Source organism: Serinus canaria, chromosome 3, assembly GCF_022539315.1.
Source record: "Serinus canaria isolate serCan28SL12 chromosome 3, serCan2020, whole genome shotgun sequence".
Taxonomy (NCBI): domain Eukaryota; kingdom Metazoa; phylum Chordata; class Aves; order Passeriformes; family Fringillidae; genus Serinus; species Serinus canaria.
The window spans coordinates 39072830-39098197 of record NC_066316.1 but is presented as its reverse complement, the minus strand read 5'-3'; the positions used below and the strand labels follow the sequence as shown (position 1 = coordinate 39098197).

The 25368-nt window shown below is 44.0% G+C and overlaps 2 protein-coding genes across 11 annotated transcripts in view; one reads left to right on the top strand and one right to left on the bottom strand.

Annotated features, from left to right (window-relative positions):
* Positions 1 to 1862, bottom strand: part of ZFAND3 (zinc finger AN1-type containing 3) — a 135171-nt gene extending 133309 nt beyond the window's left edge. Inside the window, exon 1 of the mRNA XM_030235827.2 lies at positions 1662 to 1862. Coding sequence (XP_030091687.1) covers positions 1662 to 1732 — 71 coding nt within the window. The 5' untranslated portion in view covers positions 1733 to 1862. The remainder of the gene's footprint in view (positions 1 to 1661) is intronic.
* A 165-nt stretch (positions 1863 to 2027) lies between these two features.
* Positions 2028 to 25368, top strand: part of LOC108962386 (uncharacterized) — a 66692-nt gene continuing 43351 nt past the window's right edge. Inside the window, exons 1-4 of one of the 10 annotated variants that reach the window (XR_007777082.1) lie at positions 2347 to 2885; positions 3554 to 3720; positions 9289 to 9649; positions 20199 to 21171. Coding sequence is in view for 4 of the 10 variants with exons in the window: in XM_030236413.2 (XP_030092273.2) it covers positions 2367 to 2885; positions 3554 to 3688 (654 nt within the window). In the remaining 6 variants the exon portion in view is untranslated. Of the gene's footprint in view, positions 2166 to 2346; positions 3300 to 3553; positions 6110 to 9288; positions 9650 to 18083; positions 19531 to 20198; positions 21172 to 25368 lie in introns of those variants that run through there. The other 9 variants (XR_007777081.1, XR_007777085.1, XM_050972147.1 and 6 more) reach the window with 9 other exon arrangements.

Sequence of the window (25368 nt, the reverse complement as noted above, 5' to 3'; positions counted from 1 at the left end):
TATAGCATTCAGAAGGAAAAAAAAAAGGGGGGAGCAAAAAAAACCATTTGATATGTGCTTGTGCAAAGGAAGCATGTTTAAAAAAAATCAGCTTTAAAGGCAATGGTTTTTCTTGAGAGCCTCCTGTAACCATTAAGCAGATCCTTGAACACAAAGCACCAGATTTTCTTCTCATTATCAAAACATGCTGAACTAGCCAAGAAGTCGAGCCCAAAGAAAAAGTTCACTTTCAACTTTCTACGATTCTCCCATAAGTATCATGTTACAGAAGTCAGTGCACTACATTAGAGATAGCAAAAACTTGTTCTCCACTACTTTACAAAAAATATCAGACCCAAATATGGGAGCCTAGCATAACAGAAATAAATAATTTACTATGTATTTATAATCTGTCTTGCAAGATCACTCCCAACAGGGCCATGGCATTTGTTGCAATTCAGGTTTCTGTCAATACTAAAAAATGGGATTTCGTTTAAAATCCTGCCACTTCAAAGAACCAACCAAACATACAGTGACATCACTAAATCACTCTTATTGCATCTTTTTTCTCTCAGCCTCCACTTCCCCAGAGTACCTTAAATTGCATGACATAAATCCCAAGAAGGTACTATCACAGACAACTGTAAATCTCAGATGGGCCCTCAATAGTCTATTTAGTCACATACTCTATGAATTTTCCATAAATAAGAACATTAGGGACTAATGTTGCTGTGATAGACACGTAAGACATTTTACAACGATGTGATTCTACTAGAATACCATCTCCCATGGTACAACTGATTTTTTTAAAAAAATCAGTAATGGAAATATCTTCAACAGACACGACCCTAGAGGTGGCAGTTTAGGAAGGAACAGATTTACTTTTTTTTTTTCACCTTTGGCAAACAGGCATGACCCCTACTTCCTTCTTCCTAAAAGGGTATCAGCAAGCAGCTAACAAGGGCCTTATCTATTATGGACCACTTCGCTTTCATAAGGTGGAAAAAGAAGTATGTTTTTGTCCTCAGCCTTTTTTCCTCATTAGTTATGCTGCCCTGCGTGAATCGCAGCGACAGCTCCCGGTTCCCGGGCACAGGGCAGGGATGTGTCAGGGACACCCGTCAGGGCACCCAGGGGCCCGCACTACTCATCTGCGCCTTTGAGGAGCTAAAGGCAGGCCCCGGAGCGCAGCCCGCAGCCCCAGAGGAGGGGCGGCCTCTCCAGGAAACCTGCGTGCCCGGGGAAGCGGTCAGGCCTCCCCCGCCGGGCTGCCGGGAAGGCCGCGGTGTCCGTGCGGCGGGGGGGCCGCGGGCGGCTCCGGCACCCCCTCCCCCTCCGCGCCCGGGGGCAGCGCAGCCGCCTCCCCCCGGGGCACCCGCTGCCTCTTCGCCAGCGGCCGCAGCCAACACCGCGGTCCGGGCCCCCCGGAACCCGGCACCCACAGGCACGGCGACACCCCTCTTCCGAAGGGGGGAAAAGCCCCGCGGCCCAGCCCGGCAGGGGCTCGTGGCCGCCCCCTCCCCGCGGCGAGCTGCGGGCTCGGGCCCCGCGACCGCCGGGGGTTACGACCTGGCCCGTTCCCCCCCGCGCCCGGCCGCGGCCCCCCGCCGCCTCGCCCTTCGCCTGGCCGCCCGCCCCCCTCCGTCCCTCCCCGCCCCAGCCCAGCCCCGGGCCCGGCTCACCCCCAGAAGCCGCAGGGGCAGCGCGGGGGTAGGCTGGGCGCCTTGCTGCGCTCGCTGCCGGCGTCTCCCATGGTGGGGCCGGGGCGCGGGGCGGCGGCGGGCGGGGGGCGCGCGGCTCCCGGCCGGGATTCCAGGCCGGTCAGCTGGAGCCGGGCGGCACCACTGGGGAGGCGGTGGAGGGGAGGGCGCGGGGGGGCCCGGCCGCACCCTGCCGATGGGGCGGGCAGGGGAGCGGAGACGCGGCGGCACGAGGACGCGGAGCTCCGTGCGACGGCGCCGCCCGCCCACCGGTGCCGGTGACCGCCCCGGTACCACAGCGGCGCGCGCCTGCCCTCCCCGGAGCGCCGCTCGGCCCCTCGCGCAACAATGCGTGCCCCCCTACGGCACCGTGGCTCCCCCCGTCCTGAGCGCGATGGTTTCGTCAAGCCACCGAATCAGCTGGGAGCGGCATGTACCACAGCACATCCCCGGGGGAAGTTGGGGCGGATCGCGTGCGGCAACTGGGTGAGAAGCGAGTTTGGAGGGCACCCATAGGCTCGAGAAGAGAATAGGATTCTCAGTAACAAGTCCCAGGCGGGGCTGAGGCCCGCAGAGCTGCCTGGTGCCGCTGCCTTCTTTTGTCTCTACCCATATGTTGGGCACACAGTGGTACAGCCAGGGACGGCCGGCGGGGTGGGGGGGGGGAAATGCCGGTGCCTCTCGCACATGCGCCGACGGGCCCCTGACGCGGAAGTCTGTTGGAGGGAGCGGGTCCCGGGGGCCGAGCCGGGCCCGTCCCGGGCTGCCGCTCCCGCTGTGCCGGGACCTGCTTCGCCGAGGAGGGCTATTCAATATCTTTCACTTGTCCTGGTTGCTGCCAGCGCAGTGTGCCGGGGCCAGGCCGGTTGTGCGCGCTCGGGAGCTCTCCCTGGAGGCCGGGCGGCTCTGGGGGGCTCCGGTGCGGTGCAGGGTGAGGACAGGGACTTGTTCCCTTTGGGCTCCGCTTGGAGAGAGGTCTGGAGGGCCCCGAGGGCGACGCTTGGTCTTCTGTTTGTCTTCTTAGCTTGTAGATGTTCGTCCTCGGTTCCCTCAGTGCGAACAAAAGCCGTGTACGTGTTTGACGTACTCAGGGTTCTCCTGGCCTGCGGTGAACACCAGCAGCTGCGTGAGGACGCGGGGCTGTGGGCTGGCCGCAGCCGGGAGAAGGCAGGCCGCGCCGGCCCCGTTCTCTGGGACCTGCAAGAGGTAAGGGATGGCATGGACACATGAAGAACACAGCTGGCACGGTCATTACTGGCTGCCGCCCTTTGACGGACAGGAAAGGAGAGGGGAATTTCCAGCACCTGGACTCGAGGGCTGAGTAATGGGGATTGTACTTCTGGTTTAGCCAATAGTATTGAGCAAGTTACAGCCTTGCACTCTCTGTACCCTGGCTTTGTTTGTGAAATGGAAATAGTGCTGACCACCCCCACCCCTCCCTGCCAGAAGTTTCAGATATGAGTGGGAAATGTGTAGGAAAATACTGGTGTGGCATTAATGAAGGGGAAATTTTGATCTATTCCTGATTGCTGTTGCCTGTCGTATACTTTGACTTTTGCTTTGCACTTAAAACCAAGGTTATTAAACTTTGAAAATAATAAACATTCTTAACAAAGTTCAGAGTACGTGAATCTTTGTGAACAACTAATTAATTCTGACAAAGATATTATGGCTTTGGTATTAAGCTTCCTAAAGCATCTTCTGTCAAATAAATTAATGACAGAAAAAAAGGAATGACAAAGTACATATACACACATGCTTAAAACTTTTTAATAAAGTTGGAATTTAATTGAAATCATGCAAACAAGACTTCTTGTGAAAAGGCTGGTTCATGACAGTTTACTAATGGTGGTGATTTTTTCAAACCATTCTAGTCTGGGGTTACCTGGCTCCCAACTGCAACTCTCTGCCTTCTCAGGAGTGTCTGTGGCTGCAAACCACCATGTGCACTGACCAGCACCAGGGCTGTCCCTTGGCAAAGCTCTCTGAGGACAAAGCTGAACTGCTGAGGCAACACTCCTGAGGGTATCAAGAGAAGCGAGTATGTGCAAAAAAAGTGTCCTATGCCTTGTTAACTCAGCCCTTTGAGCCACTAAGTCAGCTGGAAACTGAAATGGTCCCTTTCGTGCTGGTTACCTGCACTATTACCAGAGGCTCTAAACTGCCCTCAGATAAGAAGTGGCTTCTTAAAGATGATCTAATAGGTTTTATGTCTATAATTTCTATTAAGGTAAGCTCCTACTGAGTTAGCGTTCAACTGTTACAAATGTTGTGCAGAAGCAGTCTCTCTACTCAGTACTTCTGCATCGCTTCAAATAAACCTTGGCTTCCATCACCTGGAGGGAGCCTAGAAGAAAGATGGAGTCTGTTTACATAGGCATGTAGGGACAAGAACAAGGGGGAATGGCTTTAAACTGACAGTGGATTTAGATTAGATAGTACAAAAAGAATATTTAACTGTGAGAGTGGTATGGCACTGGAACAGGTTGCCTGGAGAAACTGTGGATGCTCCACCCCTGAGAGTGTTTGAGGCCAGCTTGGATGGGGCTCTGAGCAGCTTGGTCTAGTGGAATGCATCCCTGCCTGTGGCAGGGGGGTTGGAATTAGATGGAATTAAATGATGTCTCTTTAAGTCCCTTCCAACCCAGGCCATTCTATAATTTTGTAAAGTGATGTTGGGATTATGTCAAAATTCCAGTTTCCCAAGCAGTTCAGATTTTTAAAAACCCTGCAAGGGTGTGGTACTTCACTCCAAAGTTAAACACAAGAAAAACATGAATTTAGGGACAATGCTGTTACACAAAGCAAACACTTATTAAGCATGCTGCCAGTGAAGATACACAAACAACTAACTGGCTGCTACTAATGCCCTAAGGAAGAATAATCTCAGGGACACACATGATAGGCTTCAGGATTATAGTACAGTTGAATACTATGGGATCCAGAAGAGGGAAGGATGTGCTTTGATTTCATGCCATGTTTGTAATAATGTATTTGGCCTTTTTTAAGTATGACCTTTGCAACACTGGTTTTGTATATTTGTGATATTTCCTACTTTGTCTAGACAACAGAAAATTACCAATGTATCAGTTCAGCATTGTTTCCTGAAAATTCAGTATGTTAATCTGTGTGTGTTTTTCTAAACCCTTTAATGTTTTGATTTGTGTCATGTGTCTGCTAATCACATCCATCCATTTGCAACCACCAGAAAGTGTTTTTGTGTTGAAATGTGGCAGCAAGGGGAAGTATGGCTGAGCGACGCTTCTTTAGAGGCTGGCAAGGAGAAAACTGGTTCAGCTGATCTAAAATTAATGCTGTCATGAACAGGGCATTGCAACCTCCATTCAGATCCAACTTCCAACAGATCTCCTCTTGAGCCAGGCCTCTGGCCCCTGAGGAGTTTCTGTGCTGATATTTTCTCTGGCTTTTTTGATCCAGATTCCAGGCCCTGGACGCTTTCTCAATAATGTACAGGCATCCACAGACAAATGGATGAACAGCACTTAGGAAATACATAGAGGAATAGGTAGCATATTAGTTGGTTCCAGGGCTGGGAATATTCATATGCAGAAAGTTATCAAATGGTCCAGATACAGCAAAGCATGTTTCAGCCTCTGGAAGCAAACATGCATTGTAAACATACATTAGGTGGGGGGAAAAACCTCCTGAGTGATGGGAAGGTAATTTGGAGAAGAGTGATGCCTGGAATAGTGAGCAACAGTTTTAAGTACATAACAAGAGAAACAACTCATGCTGTTTTAGTTCTGTGCATCTGAATGCATGAAAGAGATGTGGAAGGTGCTAATCCTTTTTAATGAGTGACCCTGCAGCTATTCTCCAGGCATATTTTTGCAGACAATTCAGAGAATACAGAGAAAAGCAGCCAAAATACAGGCTGCAGATGCTGAAATACTTGAAAAATCTAATGTTTACTGTCTGGCCATTTGGGGAGAGATTATAATCATACATTCTTACTTAAAATTGTCGCCAAAAATAGAAGGTATTTACTAGCAGGACACACAGAATTTAGTAAAAAATAGAAACATGTTTCTAAGGAGATAAATACTTAGGACACATGCAGAAAGTGTTCTCATGGTAAAGTCTGATTTTAACCTCTCGCTGAGGTTCATTTCTAGCTCATTCTCAGCAGGACCCCATTGCAGGATTAGATGACATAATAGACCTCACAAAATCAGGAGGCACAACTCCACCAAATTTAGAAGCATCAATTAAATACCATTGTTTCTCAAGAGCTCCCTTTTTTTTCTTACTATGCTAGAAAAGTTTGTACCTGTATATAATCAGAACATTTGGGGGTGGTTTATTTTAGTATAAACATGATTGCCTGACTGAAATACATGTGCACTACCATAAAGTGGAGCAGGTGGAGAATGTCACAAGTATTGTACATTTTCCTTCTCATCTTGAGATCTAAATTACCATGAAATGATAAAAGTGACTCGTGATGCCAGTTTGTTTGAGAGACTCTTGAACTGATTGAAATAATCACCACTTTTTAATTCCTATTCAATTGGCAGATATTCTTAGTGAAGTCTTTTCTTTTGGAAGATCATTCTTGTTAAAACCTGTACTGAGGCTGCAAAATAAAATGAGCATGTGGGAAGGGGCAGTGGAGAGGACATGTCTGAGCTCTAGCCATAGCAAACAATAAAAGTGAACAATTATGATGATTCACTAGAGCCCAGGGCACGGACTGCAGACCGTGAAGGCATTAACCTGCAGCAAGTCAGCAACATAGATCTGATCCCAGAAAAAGTGACTGATCCATGCCAAAGGCTGGCTGAATCAGGACTGAGGCTGCCAGGCTTGCAAGTGCCTGCTCTTTGCTGCATAGCTCACCTCATTTTCTCCATTTGAAACACATACCTTGGGTTTTCTATGCACCTGGCCTGGCAGGGTGTGATCCAGCTGAATGCTTCAGCCTTTGCTTACTCATTCAGTTTAAGATAGGTGTCAGTGCAATCTGTCTGAAGAGAGAAGTGCCCGCACCTTAGCCTCTGGCTTGGCCTCAATGAATCCAGCTCAGTTTTCTTTGCTGCTCCAAGGAAGTCTCCAGATTAAAAAAAGCAAGTGAGCTCATCTTGGCTCTCAACATTGCTTGTTGACAAAGCAAAAAAAGAAAAAATCAAAATATCAGCCATGAATTATCAATTTATGAGTCATGCAAATTAGGAGGTTTTTGTAGCTGTGTCTTTTTAAAGCATAAAACATAAGCTTGAAAACTAAAGGACAAGTTTAAATAGTTACAACACAGAAATTGGAGTTGGGACTTTGACATTCTTCTGGTTCTTTTGAGTCTCTCTGTGCCTCAGTTTCGTTTTCTCAAATGGAAACAATAATCTCATCAGCACTCTGGTAAAGGAGTCTTTATTGGATGGTGATTTTAGAATGAAAAACTGCTGCTGTTGCTATTACTGTGACTAAGAGAGTGACATTTCTTTGCAATTAATGGCTGGATGGAAGGTCCAAGGTTAAAGAGAAAATTCTTAACCAGTTGCAATTTGCATTATTATGACTAACCCAGAGGCAATTAATAACACTATTTTTTTTCAGACATGTATTTCTTCCCCTTCCTGCCTCTTATGTAATCTAGGGCACTTGGAAAAAAAACAAAGGTGGAAAAATTGGAGTGCAATTAAACAAACATTCTAGGCTAGTCTAAAAATGTCAGATAATGTATTTCAAATTAAAAAAAAATCAGAACATTAGATATGATTTAGTAGAAGGAGTGAGGATGACTAGAAAAAAAATTGAGTAGTGACCTCACACAGTATGGTGACAGCAACTAATACTGGAGTCACTCACACAAAAATAAACCTGCAGGTGTTAAAAGACGTGTAGATGTGGTACTTTGGGATATGGCTTAGCAGCAGTGCTGGATTGATCATTGAACACAATGATCTTAAAGGTCTTTTCCAACCTAAATGATGCAATGGTTCTATGTTTTGTATAAGTGAGACTTTCATTATTGTTAGAGAAGCCATGAGGCTTATGAATCTGTAATGATGCTGAATTTGTCCTAGACATCTAGGCATTTCCTGGTGCTGGATGGCAGACTCAGCAAAGACCAATCTTAGCCTTTGAATGTTCTTTTTAGCAAATGATATCCAGTACTTCTTAAAAAAAAAAAAAAAAAGGTCAGCATTGTGACAACAATTTTACCAGGAGGAAAGCAGCTTTGGAAAGTGAAACAAGCTGCCTCGGGTCACAAGAAGGCACCTGCAGATCTAGTAATAGCATTCCCATTGCTCAACTCCCAGTATAGCAACCGATGCAGAGTCTGTGCTGTTCTGTGCTGTCTTGCAGAACTCATGCCTTGGGTGCTCCTATAAGCACCTCCCAGGACCTGCTTCTTCTGCCACAGTGTCCAGGTTTGCTTAACAGTGGTGTCTCATATCATTGCTGCAGCTACTTGGTTTATAGATTGCAGGGATAAAAAAAGAATAAAGCACTATACATGTCCTTCCATTTATAAAAGCAGTTTAGGCCGAAATAATATGGTTAAATGGAAAGGTAGAATATTAGTAATATTTATATATTTTTTCTGTTTTCTTTACCTGTCTTCAGGAATTTCGTAATGCCTTGTGCAAAGGGATCTTGTCTGCACCTATGTCTTCTGAGTCCTACTGCAACACAGATAAAGAAGCATTATAAAACTCTCATCTTGTATAAATATGAAAAAGTTCACCTTCATTAGATTGGAAGGTGCCTGCCCCTGGTAATCTGTTTGAATATAAGCTATTTCTGCTCTTTCCTCTACTGCTCTGAAGATGTCAGCCCCAGGGACGCAGCAACTGAACATATTTCTTGGCACCTCGATAGGTTTATTAATTCTCTGACTTCTGACCTGGTGTTTCTGAGCATGGCTGAGATGAGCAGTAATTCTCTCATAAACACTCCAGTGTCAGAGAGGCTTAATTGCTTGGCGTCATGAGAAAGTGTTTGGTAGTTCAATGACAAAAGGTCTTAGAGAATGTGAAATGAGAGCTGACAGTTCTCCCTTGCTGCCCCTGCCTGCTCCCCTCCATAATGTATCCAGCATTTTGCTTTTTCAGGGCTGTGGCACCAACGTTAGCAGAGCAAACCCTGATCACGCCGTTTATGGTATCCATGTGATCACAGCAAGATCAGAAGTTAGAAGTCATAAGTGCCGCTCGGGTAATTTTGTAAACAGCAGCAGCACCAATTTCTTTTACAGCAAGGAAAAAAAATACATTGCAACTGGAAATGAAGAGCATACAGAGCAGCTGTTTCAAATTTGTCTGATCCTGTTATAAAACAAGTTTAAAGTGTTAACAGTTGTACCCATGGCACAGTTTCCCCTGCTGTGTGCACACTGACAGCTTTCCTTTATGCCATGTAACTGAGCTACCACATTTGTGCTCAGTTCCCTTGCTGTTCCTCTGAGATGCATTTCTCCTGCTGTGGGCTGGAAATGACAGGGGAGACTCCTGGATTTGCAGGAAGGTTGTTTAGCCAACCACAGCTATCATGCCATACAGCAACATCTGCTAGGCTGACCAGTGCTTGTGGTGGTCCTCAAACCTTCTGCCCATCCTGTTAAATGTGTGTCACCTTCTGCCTCCAGGTGGGGAGTCACACCTCCAGAGAGCCCCAGGAGTTTCACACTCTGCCTGTCACATCAAGTTGATGGCAAGATACAAGCAGGAAAAGTTGGAGGAGGTGGGGGCCCTGACCAGCTTAGTGGTCCCCAGGCCAGCACAGGCCTTGAATAGATACTGAAGAGGAGGCAAATTGGTGAGGGGCTGCTGGAGAATCCTGTCCTGCCTCTTGAAGTAACATACCTGGGGCAGTGTGCTCTACTCTCCTCTCCCTGGGCTGAAAACACTGAGATCTGAAGGAGTCTTCACCCGAAGGGCAGAACTGCTGCTGCAGTTTGGAGGAGCTGGAGTATTTGCCCAAGAGTGAGGAAATAGTGCTTGTTGAAGGTAAGGAGAATGCTGAGGCTTTGAATTTTCCTTAGAAACTCAGCAGGGGATTTCTGTACCCCCCTCTGTCAAGCTGCAAAGTATTTCACTCTAGCAGACTACTGCTAAAGCCCGGATGCCACATTTTGTTTCAGTCAGTTGAGAAATTTGAGGAGAACCTAGACAGCAAAGAAACAGACAAGAAATCCAAGCAGCAAGCCATGAAATGATGGTTTCCAGGGGACCAAGGGAGTTAGAACTCACAGTCTGGAAGTGAAGCATTATTTAGGGAGATGCTTCTGACAAGATACCAGCCATGGTGACAAACCTTGGCCCAGCTGCAAAAGAAATTGATCTGCACAACAACACTGTAGTTGGGATGGAAAGTGGAGAGCAGTCTGGATCAGAGACAGGCTGCAGCACCTGAACTTCATGACCACAAGCTCCAGTGGGAGCAGCTGGGAAACTCCAGCTGCCGATCCTTACTGTGCTACTGCACAACTCTGTTGATGGTACCAGCAGTGCAAAAAGAGGAATGGTCTGCATGGTGTGGGGCCACTGCTGGGTGGAGGAAGGGAGATGCTATCTCCCCATAATACAAGGAGAAGCCATCCTTTTCCTACCCAGAGCAGCAGGCATGGCAAGCCTTGTCTCAAAGTCTTTGGGACTCTCATCCCAGATTTCATAGCCTGTAACATAGCAAGTACATTGGTGGCCCCAGTCATACAGCTACTGTGAGAGAGAGGATTTCCTAAGAGCAGGTGGGAGGGTTTGTCAGTGTTTGTGTATGGGTGAGGGAGGTAGAGGTCTCAGAGTGGGGAGAGGAGATGGAAATGGGCCCACTGCAGCTTCTTCATTTTCTGAAGGTCAGCTTACCATTCCAGCAACTCAAATGCATCTTTGACTTCAGCAGTGAGTCTGGCCTGTATGGGCTCCAAATGTGAGGATTTGTAGGATAGATTGAGGGTGTGAGTGGAGTAAGAGTCTGGCTAGAAGACCAGTGCAAATGCCTACACTCAAGTGTGGAGCCGAGTGCTGGCACAGGAATGAAACACAGGGTGGTCCTGTATGTCTAAACTATGCATGCAGGAGAGAAAGAATAAATCTCTGTTGGGGTTTGCATATCGGTTTCAGGAAGATTATTGCATTTTACAGACAACTTTTCAACAGAAGAACAGCTTACAGGGTACATCTTGAAGATTGCTGACAGGAAGAGGTGGAACATGGGGCAGGTCAATGGTTAACAAGCTGAAAATAGTTCCGTGAGATCCCACAGAGAGAAACCATAACAATGGAGAAAGGAGTAACAGGAGGATAGGAAAGAAGAAGTTATCAGTGAGGACTTAGCAAGCAATACAAAAATGGAAAGACTTCTGAGCAGGGATCCTCCAGCCCTTACTTGTCACAATTAGCCCCCTGAAGCTTGTCTGTGTTGCTGGGACTGTCACTTGTGTTACCTGCTGAGTTTATTAATTTCTTTATTAACCCCCCCAGCAGTGGTTAACATGAGAGGTTTAAGAAGACCAATGGAAAAGCGGTCAGAGTGGCTTTGTCTGTAATGACTTCTATTTCTGAAAAAATGTGACAGTTCAACACCTCAAAATAGGATCTGGGACAAGCTGCTTTGTTTTCCAATTCTATTATCCATTGTCAAGGCTGGATAAAGACTGTGTCAGCACAGGCCTAATAATTTCACTAAGGAAGAAAGCTTTCTGCTGTCCTGATCAAAGAAAATCTTGAAAATCTTCCTATTCAGGAACTTCTACTGCCTTTTGAAGGCAATTTATAGACAACAGCTCTGAGGTGTGAGCTGCCTATGCTTATTAGTGAAGTACTGTTGCTCATTCACTTCTGTGATCAGTCCTTCAAGAGCATGACTGGGAGTAGGTGTTGATAGCCATTACTCACTCTCAGAGGTGCCTCTCTGCCTTTCTGGGATGGGCCCATCACCTCCCTACTTCCAGAAGGCCACACAGTGAGACTCTGTCACACTTTCTGGCAATGCTGATTTACTGCAGAGGGGGCAATAGCTGCTCTCACTCAGGGTCGTTCCCCAGGCCCTTGGCTGCGCTGGGTAAAAGGGCTCCAGCAACCAGGCAAGGGAGGCTGTACTGCTGAAACTGAAAGCAGGTTATTTCTTTTTAAAGAAAAGCAGACTGCATTGCTTTGGTCCCAGAAGTTAAATGCTGAAATCTAAGTACCTGGGAGCCAGTGGTTTTCATATTTTGAGCTGCTGCTAGTGCACACATCTGGTGCACTGAAGGCATGGCCATGCTGCTAGCAAAGCCCACTGGAAACAGCTCATCTTTACTGGAACACAGTGCATCTGCATAACATCTATGAGAAGATCAGATGTCTTCAGTAAGGAGTTCAAAGCTTTGCTAGTTTGTACACATGCATGGGCAACAGGTTTCAGCACCTGTTGACTGATCATCACATGAATGAATAGGGAGAGCTTGCTGGCAGCTGTTGGACATTCATCCTGCTTGTGAATATCAGAGCTTGTCACAAATTTGCCCTCTGGTTAAAAAAAAAAAGGTAGGCACACTGTCAGTAGTCAGGAAGAATAAGGAATAAAGGGAGTGAACATCCAGGTAGTGCTGAAACCAAGAACCAGAAGATGGTTAAAAATTATTTCTCCTCCAGCTTTCTGCATTATTTCCAAATAGCAGACTGTGAACAATAACCTTTGGAGACTAGTATTCCTGTCAATGTTTTCATTCAGTATAGCCCTGGGACCTGTAAGGGACAATGTTGCATCACTGGTATCAGCACATCTGGTTAACAGCATGCTGACCTGCTCAACAGAGATGAACTCATGTAGACCATGGTTCTCCATTTCCTGTCTTATGCTGAAAAATACATCAGTTGCTTTATACACAGCTACAGATCCAGCTCTGCTGCTGCATTTATTCTGAGCGCATTCCCCAGGAGATCTTTAAAACACAATTATCTCCAGCTCCACTTAATCACACAATCTGTCCCAAGGTCTATTCTTGTTTTCTTGGTCCCCCTGTTGCCAAGGGCTCTCACAAGGACTCTGCTCTCTCTGCTTTGATCCTGTTTCAATATTTGTCATTGTGCCTTGTCAGTCACCATGCTCTGGGACAGCTTAATGGCAGCTCTTGCTGTTGTGGTACATTGCCTTGTAAAGCAGATAGTGAGGTGGTCTAATTGTATTTAACCTGCCCCAAAGCAGGACATACATCTTCCCAAGCCTTTCCTTTACCATTTTCCCATGCAGGTGTCAGCATGCTTACCCAAACCACTTTGTTTCTCCTTCTCTCACAAGTGAGCACCCAGGACTGAGCATACAGCCCAGCAAGTAGTCCATTCAGGTAGTCTCTTTTTAGGCTGTTGAAGAGATCTGAGCAGTGAAGTAATGGAGAATGTTGTGATATTTTGGGTTTCAGCTTTGCTAGAAACAAGCAGGTGGCTTCTAGTAAGTTGGAGGAAAAGCAGGGGCAATAGAGAGTCTGGAAAATACAGGCTTAGGAGATGTGATGGCATTGAAGGACTACTAAAATTAAACTCTGCTGTCTAGGTTTCAACTGTGTTCAGTTTGGGTTCAGCTTACGCTGAAACCTAGGCTCTAATTTGTACCCCTGCAAAAGGTCTATGTCTAGCTTTCTCTTTTTCTGGAGATTGAAGTAAAATGCATGAACCATGTGTAAGGCAGTACAAAAATGGATGAGAGACAAAGTACCAGTAGTTAGCTGTAGCTTAATCCATAATTATTTACTGCAGAATCTCTTGCACCCGTGTTAGTCTCCTGTATTCTATTTCAGGCGACAGGCTGCTAGACGTTGGTTAAGCAGGTGGCTTGCTGATGACTCCCACATTATATATTGATCTCTTCTGGCTCCCTGTCCTGGCTGGTAACTTTATCAAGGCAGAACTGCCTATGTAGGTTATGTTGTGACAGTGCCCAAAAGTACTGGGCTCCTGAATGAAACACATAAAATCCTCTACAGGTACAAAACCACTAAAAGCCCCAAGCTAAAGTACCCATTTATTAAACTTCCTTTCCCCTCTCTTGTTGTCCCATGCCATGCCAACCCTGGACAAAACCTAGCAAAAAACTGTGATCATTCATTCTCCTTCCTGCAAGCTGCTAAAGCTGCTTCTCAGTCCCCCACCAAACTCTCTGCCTGGGGGGCAGTGTCTCTCAGGAAGTGCCACCCTATTAGACATTGTCACCCCTATAAAATACTACTGAGTATTCTTTGTCCCCTTTGCTGTCTGATCCTTTGCTCCATGACCTAGCCTAGACTGATCTCCTCCTTTATCAGAACCAGCATCAACTGCTTCTTGATGACTGTTTGCCCCAGCTTTGGATATGAAAGGTAGCATACTCTTTCTTTTCTTATGATGCCTCTTTCCCAGCTCATGCAAGCTAATGCATGAACCAAGGGGAGCTTGACTGTGCCTCATGTTTTATGCTATATCTTTGTGGGGCTTAGGCATTTGGGATGACATATCTCTTCATCATTTTCTCATCCAAATCCACTAATACTTCATATCTTGGATCTGTTTAATCCAAAGATGTACCTTCTTCATTGGATAGCACTGTCAGTACTCCCATATTTTCATAAAGTGACAGAACTGGGCCTTTGATATTTGTTATCTGACTTACCCAGCTGTATTGTCCCGACAGCAAAAAAAAAATAGTAGGACAGCCCAAGGGCACCAAGTTAGCATTTTGGTTTCCACAGTCAAATGCTCTGCCCTTATGTGTAAAGAAGTGATGCTGCAAATTTGTGGATTAGGTGAAAGGTGCGAATTGGTTCCTAGCTAGACATAGCTCAGTCAGAGATATTTCCCTCTTCACACCTTCAATGAACATTCAGAAAAAGATTGTAAATGGACTTCATAGGAGGCAGAAAGTGAGAATGACCTTGGGAAGGATGGACCTCCCATTTTGGATGATAAGAATAGTTTGGATCCCCAGACTATTTTTTTTCCATTGAGTTTGGTTATAAACTTTCTCCTTCAGAGAAGAGCTCTTTTTTCCCTTTTTTTGGTGCATACTTTTTGCCCAGTCATACCATTTCCTTCCAGTAGCTGATTTTACATGTCACGTTTTGCCTGCCAGCAAAATGTCTGAGAATGGTTTGAGAATCATGGAGGACAGTCTTACAGCAGAGAAATAAAAATGCCTTATTCCAAGCTCAGTTCTGCATAATATCAGTAAGATGCAGTTACTTATGCTGTCTGAATCAAAAACATTTATTGCCATTATAAAAAAAATATTCAAGGAGTTTCGAATGGGAGCTTGTAGCTTGATGCACAGATTGGTGCTCACAGATTTATTAGACATGTGATAAGTAACTTGAGAATAAGAAAATAGCTATAATCAATTGAAGATGCATTTAACTTTGAAAGATATGGAACTAAAAATAAGTATCTATTAGTTGTAACACTAAGTCAGCATGTGCCCTGTTTCCTGCTGGAAAGTGTGACCTGTTTTGAACTTTGTAGTCACTGTTCAGAAGCAGTTTCCATCAGCTCATGCAGACAGCTAGGAAATAGCTTTCCTCTTCTGATGAAATGAGGTAAAATCTTTTACCAGGATCTGTTTAAATGTGTTTATAAGTGTTCTAAACATTTCAGCATCTCCTTGTATTCTTTCTTCAGGTGGTCTGCAAATTGTTCCTGACATGTCTAATTTATTCCTGAAAGACTGGTCTGCTCAGAAAACACAGGATCTGGTTCTTCTGCTTTCTTGTCTTTCAAAGCACAGGATCCTACTGATGAAAGGAAATGACACCTGCTTTATACCAGTTAAAAGCTTCAGTTATTAACGCTGTCTTAGCCTTAATAACACCTATCCATCCATTCTTAGGATTAGGACCAAAGTGAAAGAGAGGTTATTCATGGAACACATTGTTCTCTTGGAGTTTCAGGAAGCTTTGTTGACTAAGTGACAGATGGGGAATCTGAGAACCTAAGTTCCTGAGTTTCTGCTATTGGTGCTACTGTGAATTAATTACCACAGATCACTTGATCTTTATGTGTCTTGGTTTGCAATACCTTTAATGTTTTTGCTCTCAGAGAGATGTAACCTCTTAAAAGTTGTAGAATGCTTTGAGACCATTGCATAGACGGTACTGCATGAAAGCTCAAAATGACATACAGCGAGTCTGACTTCAGAGTTCTTCTTGCTTTCCTGGATGACTGATTTTAATTGCAGTGGGTTAAACAGCTGTAAACATGCAATTGCTGCACATTGAACAAAGGTTTTCATTCCTGGGTTCCCATGTAGGTGTGTGGCTGTGACCTGACCAATACTATCTCTGCTGATCCTTCCCTGGTTTCTCCCTTGCAATCGATTCCAGCAGTGATGAATTCACCTCTTGAAATTAATAATGTCAAGTTTGTCAATATTTTAAAAGCTAAACCTAATTTTGTTCTCTTGAGCCTTGCCTTTGGCTTATGAAGGCAGAAGCTTTATACTCTATTCTTTGGGAACTCTACTGGGAAGCCTTATTGTGGCAGGTGCTATATATAAGTTTAGCACTGCATCACTATTGAAGTCCATTAAGAAAGATCTTTCTGGAGCTGTCAGCACTGTGCAGATTAAAACCAGAAAAATAAAGGCACTCAATAAATGCTGCTATAATGGTTCAGATAGCTGCAGAGAGAGGACTTATCTTTGGCTTGTGATCAGTTTGCTTCTGGGTTCAATGTAAAGGTTTTTTGGCTTCCTGTATAAGCTCTGAGAAAAAAAAAAATCAATGTGGAGAACCTTGGGTGAGTGCCAGAAGAAATATTGTACTGAATCCAGAATATAGAAATCCTTCACAATTTCTATATTTTGCTCCATGCAGTCTAGCAAGAACTAAGCTTTACTGTCATGACTCCAGTATCACTGCAGGGTTGTACAGGATGTGAACAAATTGTAAGATTTTATTTGGTCATTTAAAAATGTGTATCAACATCCCCCACAGAGATACTGTTAAACAGGCAAGGTTGGTAAAAAGTGAGAGGAAGAAGCATCAAACACCTGCGCAAAAGAACTGGAAACAAAGCATAGGAATAAGCGTTCAGTTTTAAAGTTGGTGAAGATCAGCAGCAAGACACCTCCTTAATCCCTGCCATGGCTACTATTTAACTGTTTGGAGCAATGGCAGAGGCATCCTGCATGAGCAGGCATAGGACAGTGACTCTGGAAATGGTGGTAGAGAGAACCCAGGCACTTGCAGGGTTTTCCAGGAACTGTAATGCTTCAGGAAAGGAATTGTGAGAGTGCAGTGGATTCTCCTGCTCAAGGCATAATGCTCAAGTTTGCAGATAATGCCAGTCTGCTCAGAGTATTGGCCAAACCAGCCTGCAATCGTGGTAATGCCTTTGGTTGGGTCAGTGGCACAATCCTTTTTCCCTGCTCTGGCTTCTGTTTGGTAAAGATGAATTAGGCTCTCAGATACAAGAGGCAGAAATTGCAAAGTGATCTGAATGTGGTGTTTGACTGGGGAACATCTGGAAACACTGGAAGTTGTACATCAGAGAGGAGGTCCCTGACTGGGATGTGAAAAATGTGGGTAGTAGAAAGAAGGAGAAATAGAGAGAAATAGTATTCATGCTCCCAGAATACAAGGACAAGGGAACATTCAATGGAAATATAAGGCAGCAAATATAAAACTGTTAAAAGGAAATACATTTTATCCAATGCCTAATTAGCTCATTCCCATAAGATAACGTTAAGCCTAAGAGATTAGTAGGATTTAAATAAAAGGATTAGACATTTATATGGATAATGTTATTGGGGATGTTATTACTAAATAGAATACATATTTTCTTTTGTTATGGAAGCCCTCTTGCTTCAGGGCGTAGGCTAGTTGCTAACTGATAAGAATTAAAAAGAATCTTCTCCTTTTGGCAAGTTATTCCCTACTTGTCTTCTGCTAGGATCCTTGTACTTAATCTGAATTGTTTCTACAGGCCCTGTCACAGCAGGATTATTAAACTATATGGTCCATTTGTTTGGTATAGCATGGCAATTCTGTTCCTTCATAATCAAATATCTCACTGAAGGATCACAAATATCTCAGTGGTCTGAAAATTCCCTTTTTCTTCTGCTAGTTCCATAAGAGGATTGACCTTGAGTGCCCTCCTATTAGACACCACCAAATCAGCACCAACAAATCTCACTTACCTTTCCTAACAGTGATATCTTCCAACTCTCATTCAGGACTTTCACAAGCTCAGTTAGAGAGGTGGCAAGACACAAAAGATCCCTCAACCTTCACCAGGTGGGCTGTCAAGCATTGGAACAGGCTGCCCATAGTGATGGAGTCATCATCCTTAAATTTATTTGAAAGATGTGTAGATGTGGCACTTAAAGACATGCTTTAGTGTTGGACTTCACAGTGTTGGGTTAATGGTTGGATTTGATGGGTGATCTTGAAGGTATTTTCCAATCTGAATAATTCTATGATTCTATGTCCTCTCACAGATGTGAATGGGAGTGTCTCATGGATGCTGCAGGCTGTCAGAATTTGGAACAAAACCCAATGATAATCAGAAGGAAAAACTCATTCAAAGTTCTTCCTTTCACTTCCAGGCAAGATAAGAAAGTTGCTGCTAGTAGTCTAGTCTTCCCATTAAAAAGCATTAGATGGCCTTATCTAACCTGGCTAAAATCCAATTGTCTTGCATTTTGTTTACTGAAACATTCTTCTCTTTGGTCTTGCCAAGCATATTTTCAGTCTGTGCACATCCCTGCAAAATACTGCCATAAAGATCATCCTCCTAATCCATCAGTTTGAGGATTTTGCACATTCTTTGCTCCTTTCTACTACATTCCTCTTCTTTACTCCATCAAACACAAGCTATTTGTCTTTCCTGTCAAGCCCCTTCCCACCCTGCCAAAGAGCTCTCCTTTGCTATGACAATGTCGTCTCCTTCTCATCATTCTGTCAGTCTCTACTTCTCACTTGTTAACATTTTTATAGAAACAACTTCTGGATTTTTTTTCCTTGCTGCTATTGAGAAGAATCTTGGTAAAGAGCAGCAAAATACCCTCATTATCTTTCCAAATCTCTGTTGAAAACACTCCTTTACTGTGTTGCCTCTGAAAAGTTTGCCAGTGATGTGTCCACTCTCCATCACACTGACAAACAGAACCCAAACCAAACAATCCACTGCCCTGTGTGCCCAGATGCACCTGCTGCCCTTTACATACACCTGGAAGGTAGGGATGGTCTATTTGGTTCTGGAAAGTGTCTTCACAACAGCTTCCCCATCATTGACTGGGACTTCTGAGGGCCACTACAAAACATTGATCTTCCTCATTCTTTTTCCATCACTTGAAGAGTTTAACTGAGTGCTGATGCTTTTGTGCCAGTGAAACAGCCAAGTTAGGAACTGCTTTCTGTAGGAGCTGTATGTGTGTGGTCATCATGCTCTCCAGCCAATGTCTCTTCTGAAGGCACATGCAATTAAAAGTGGACTCCAGAGAAGAAGTGTTCAGCTTAGCCCAAAGCTTGGCATTGTTGCTTTTCCCTCATTGGATAACAACTCCTGCAAATCCTCCAGTTCAAGAGGGTGTCTTTTGTGTACTAAACGCTGCCATTATTTATAAAGCACTTCTGCTGAATGTGCCTAAAGTCAGTCCTGCAGGACAGTTTCAATCAAATTGTGTTCAATTTATTCCAGCTGAATAACTCTGAAACATGAATAAAATTAAATTAATGGTGTTGTATTTTGTATTGTGTTACAAATGTAATAAGCTTGAAGTAATGCTGACTGTAAAATCAGATGAAAACTACAGAGTAAAAATCAACCCCTAGAAAACAGTGCAAAATTTGATATCAGGCTTGCAAGAGCAATCAGGGTACATGTAATCCAGAAGGTATTTTTAATTATACTTGTTCATACTGTTTCTCTGCTTCATTCTAATAAAATACAATAAATACTCCCCTACAGTGGTTCTGTTTGGTTTGACAAACACGCAGAACACCCTGTGTCTGTTCCTAGCTGACTGTTTTGGGACTTACAGAGATACTGTTACTAATAATTATCTTACATTTAGAGGACACCTTTAATCCCAAAACACATTATAAATTAGAAATGAGGCCCAAAGTGCTTACATAGCACTGTCAAAATATGTGTGTTTTCTTCCACTTATTTGGTGACACTCCAGATTTGGTCCTAGAAATTGTAAATATTGATATGTACATAGCAGAATATCTTATCTATTGAATACCTCCCCAGAAAATTTACTCCCTAGAAGGTCTAGGATTCCTGTCAGTTAGATATTTGGATAATTCCTGGTACAAACATTACTGAGAATCAGTGGGGAAAACCCAGCTTTTACCAAGAGTGCTTCAAAATATGTTGTAGGCATACAAAGCAAGCACAACTTCAGGATGTGGTGTCTTATCTAAAGCATTAGAAACAGGCAAATACGGGAATAGCTGGTTGAATGGCCCTGTTGGAACTCAAGCCTCTGGCTCAGGTATTTTGAAAGCTGCCATCTCTTCAGCCACAAGTTGCACTGCTTTGAGCTGCCCAGGGAGTAGTTTGGAACCCATCCAGTCTCTCACATACCCTTCTGCTTATCTTACAGGAGCATCAAGGCTTCATGGTGTGCAGACAGAGGATTCCACAGACTCAGGGAAAAGATGCAAACCTATCTGGGGCAGCACAGGTGGAAGAAAAGGGAAAGTGGGACTCAGCTGACAGACACCCACTGCCATCCCATCACGAGTTATGCAAACTGCACTGGGGAGGGGTGATCAAGCCCCTCAGAGCCATGGGGTTGACTTCACCCCTGTTGGTTCTTTTCCAAAGGCCTTAAAGCACAGTGCAGTAAAGTTGTTCCCACAGTATACAATGCTCTAAACCTTGGAAGATCTCAGTTCTTCACCAGGACTGGCAATACCTCTATGTATGAAGCAAATTCTCCTTGGTCAGGTAATCCCTATCAGGTTACCAGGGGCAGAGCGAGGTTCTCAGTGGACAAGAAACCCTTCTGACCTGCTAACAACACACAGATATTAAGGATATCTGGTTTCCAAGACATTTGTGACCTCAAAATGCTTGGAGAGTCTCCTCTGAAAATCTGACAGATTGTCTATGAATCCTTGTGTTTAAAGTGATACAGAAAATACTAAATCAGTGTCAGTGCTGAAAGACTCAAAAAACCTGATGCCTTAATATTCCCTGACTTTAAAAGCTTGCCTAGAAATCTTTCCAAGTTCATTTGGACTGGAGTAGAATTCATGAAGCTGCAGTCATACTGTTCTTTCTATTTAATTTCTGCTTCATACATTCATAACTACTGAGCACAGTTATGTGGCCCCAGGAAGAGAGGGCAAAATCAGCTCTATTGTAACGGGGAGAGTCTTGGTAGAAGGCACTGGGATTATGCCAAGGCAATGTTCATTCCAAAGAGTACCAACCCAAAGTGCTGAATTAAGGTTTTCTTAATGTATCATCCAAGAACTATGGAGGTCTTTCAGTAATCTTTTATTTCTAATTAAACAAATGAGCAGTCAGTGGGTTAAATAAATTCTGAAGAGCAAGAAGCTCTAACATTCCCTCTGATCCTCCTTTCTTTTGTGGCTCTCTCGTATGTGCTGCTCACGTGCTTGCTTCAGTTATTCACAGCCACATGACAAATGCTACCTAATGGCCAGCTTATTCTATTTGTGCTTTTGTACTACCCTCTCCTTACAAACCTGAAACACTTTGAATTCACACAGTGAACTACAGCAAGTCAATGTTCACTTTTGATACACTGGATTTATTTTAAAAGTGGCTTGTGCAAAAATCTTTGGATGAGCTACGGTGTATTAAGTTTTGTGCGGACACATCTATACTTTGTGCTTTTCTACCTGGCCTCTTGCTGATATCCCATATGATATTTCTTCATGCCAGGGTTGTTTCATCTGCTTACCTGTAGGCTCTTGCTGGATCAAGGGCCAAGCTAATGGGATTCAGCTAATGGTGCATGTACCCAAAAGTAGCCTGTGAATACATACTTGAAATCTCATGCGCTATTTCACACCTCCCAGTCTCCTTGCCCTGAAAATGAGGAGTCATCCAGGATTCATAGGCCATTATACACCCAGGAAAAGCAGGCTGATCAGACATGCTGTGAGTGACCTGGAGATATAGGAGTATATACTAAAATGATGGAGAAGGATGTACTTAGGATATAGCTCATTGCAACAAGGATGGAATAAAACTGGCAGAAATGGGAGAGAAAACTCTGAGTCTGTAAACAAGGTCTCTGTCAATGTTTCATGTACCAACTTCTTCCCCAAGGCTTTGTGTCTGATATTTGGTGCAGAAACTTGTGTGCTGTGACCTGTGCTGGTGGGAGACAGGAGTCTTGTCCTAATTTAGTGAGGGCTACAAGAATGTAAAATTTCTGTAAACCTAGGACCTCTCCCCTGTGGAAAAACAAACAAACAAAAACCCTGGACAGTCCCAGACAAGGATGATCCTTAAACAACAGCATAAATTTGCTGTATAGCTACAGTAAGAAAGAGCTCAAGATGGTAGTGGTAGACTTCACATCAGGCGTATATTGGAGTTATAGAGGGATGAGGGAAGGCACACAAATGTGTTCTGTGAGCCCTGCAATTGATGTCATTTTAGGCTAAAAGAATCAGGCAGCTTCTTTACTTGTTTGGGTTGTGGATTCTAAGTCTGCTGAAAGCAGCATCCATGCCAAGGAAGTTTTGTTTGGTGACGATCATTCCTCTAAAATTTGCATAGTAATTGCACACTATCACTTATTTACCATCCCTATTCTCCCAGCCTTTTGCATGTTCATACTTTCCAGGCCAATCACCGTGGTACATGCCTGCACCTCAATCAAACTAATGACAGTGCAGCACTTTCAGATGGATAAATACTTAATATAGGCATTCAAGTTTACTGCAGCTAGGGAGAGCATGGGCAATAAACAAGGCACTTTGCTATTTGATGGACACTGTCAGCTTTCAGATCTCATGGCATTTTATGAGGTATATTTCCCAAAACAAGATGTGTGGAAATGGAAGGAGATTAAATACCCTTAGGCTGGTCACTGTCACAGTCACACTCTTGGCATCATCAGAGTTTAGGTCTAGTAAGGTTATTGCAGGACTCGACTTGGTGTTGTGCTTGTCCCCTGGTGGAATAAGGGAGAACAGCGAGCAAGGCTGTGCTGCACCTCCTCACCAAGAGTGCAAGACAAAGCAGGTCCACAGGGGTCATTGGTGAAGTGATGACCTGTGAGACGACACTCTGGTTACACAAAGGGATCACATCTCCCTTGTCTGTGCTCTGTTTTCAAATAGCTCCCTTCTCTGCCCTTCAGGGCCTTGTTTAATGAAAAACTTTTGAAATTTAAATACTGTGGTTGCAACGCTCTTTTTGCTTTTCCAGAACCGAAATATCATGTCTGTTTTGAAATGCAACTGTTTAAAAGACAACAGTCACTCTAGGAATAGTACATTTACACCATTTTCACTGTGTTCCTTAGAATACATAAAAACAGTGCAAAAAGTACCAGTTGGAAATTGCAAACTTTCATGCATTTAGTTTTTTATTTCTTCCAGTATTCTAGCAGTGGTTATTGGTATTAAGTCTGTATGAGTATTAGGTCTGTTTCATTTTGATACATCATGGAGCAAGCTGTAAATGTAAGTGCAGAAATAGGGATGTGGTTTAGCAGTGGATTTGGCAGTGCTAGGTTAACAGTTGGACTCTTGAAGGTCTTTTCCAAGCTCAGAAATGCTATGATTCTATGATTCATGGCAGGATGAACTTCTCCAGCATAAGAACAATGTGTCTTGATACACAGGAAAGGCTGACTTCGTCGTCTCCCCATTCCTACTCTTTCAGCTTCTTAGTGCATGGATTTCTCTTGCCTAACCTCCCAACGCCTCTCATCCCCATCAACTTTCCAACTTTTTAGGGTTTCTCAGCAAAATGGAAGCAGCATGGGAAACATTTTATTGTTGCTACATCTTCCCCTGCCTGGGAAGAGAGACTTGGGAATGGCATTCCAGAATCCTCCTTTTGGAAACGTTGTCATGGCTTTGATCAAGATCCCAGCTGCCACAGTAATGACCTAATCTGTTTGTCAGCCTGTCCTGCTGCCACATCACAGTCTCCAAGAAAGAGGAGAGCAACAATTGCAAAGTACCAAATTGACCTCCTAAGGAAGAAAGAAAAGGGAAGAAAGAGATCAAGTGTTTCACATCATCTTCATGGTACTGTGGAGGAGGAATAAAAGAAAAAAATGAGAAGAAGGGAGCTCTCTGAGTAGAAATACAAGAGACCTTTTTACTTGAAGGGGGTGTAGGAGGGAGAGAGATATGAACAGCAGTAAATGAAAAGCAACAACAGCAGCAAAGAGAAAGAACAGCCCTGCAGAAGGGGCTTCTGGTTTGGAGATGGAGCAGAGAGCTGGTGAGGCATGTGCTTGTGGCTCAGTCCTGTGCACTCTCTCAACCCCAGCCAGCTGTGTTCTGGAAAGCAGAGGTACAAGTGATTATTATGGGCAGCAGTACACAACACAAAGCCTAACATGAGGCAGAAGCTCGTTCCTTCCTTCTGCAAAAGCTGGCGCAGCAAGGCCAGCAGGCCTCTTACTTGTAGTCAGGCAAGGGCGTCAGACAGCTGGGAGCATTGCAGCCTTCCTGCATGCACCCAGCATCTTTTCCACTGCTTTACAGCATGGATCACATTTACAATGGATTTTATTGATAGTATTTCACAGATTGTTCTGTGGATGAGTCTGTACCTTGCCTGATAAAAAATTCTGCCTGGATTTTTCTGATGGGAGGCTTTACTATTTGCATTATTTGATTTCCAGCAAAGGCTATTTTTGAAAAAATTGTTACAGTTTCATAAATTTATATGCTCTCATAAACATCATAAAATGCCTTTTTGACAAATCTAATAAACATAACAAAATGGCCTTTCAATAAAATTGCTGAAATCTTGCCAAGCTGCATAATAAACTTGCATTTTAGCATGGTTAGCATCTGGGCTTAAAGAAGAAGTGTAAAACCACCACACCTTTGAGCTATGACTTTCTGAAATTTGCTGATCTTACCATGTCCAAAAACCCTGCGTTTCACCTTTCTACCAGCCAGTGAGGCTCAGAAGTAGGTTAACCTATGGGGCAAAAAAAATGCAGTGGGTTTACACTTCACAGGAGCAGCAATTGCTCAGTAGCCTCCAGCTCTGTCATGCCTTCGTCAGCCTTTAAAATATATATTTCATTTGCATTACACATTAACTCTTTGTAGAATGGAGTGGTTGTTGTACAAGTGCCTCAGAAAAAAAAGTTTCATGAGCTGGGGGAAGTTGATGGATAGATTTTCTTAGAGCAGGAAAAAGTCACAACACCCTTGCTGTCAAAGTGTTGTTAGGAGCGAGAAGACCATGTGTGACTCTGTGTGTATGAGTCTCTGTGTATGTGTGTGTGTGTGTGTGTGTGTGTGTGTGTGTGTGTGTGTGTGTCCGTCCCCAAACTCGGTAGTTATCAGCTTGTGGTACCTGGTAGTGGTGAACTTGCATTTGTAGTGATATCCACAGTGACAAGCAGAAAAAGAAAAAATCATCTGGGATACATGTCCAGAATTGCAGAGCTCCCATTTCTCAAGACCTGCTACAACCTCGTGGTGCTGTGGAGACACACTATCAGCCATGCCTTTCCTTTGATCCACTGCTCATATGGACACCTCTCCTGAGATTCTGTGGATGCATGCCTTTCTTTGTGCCTTTGCCTC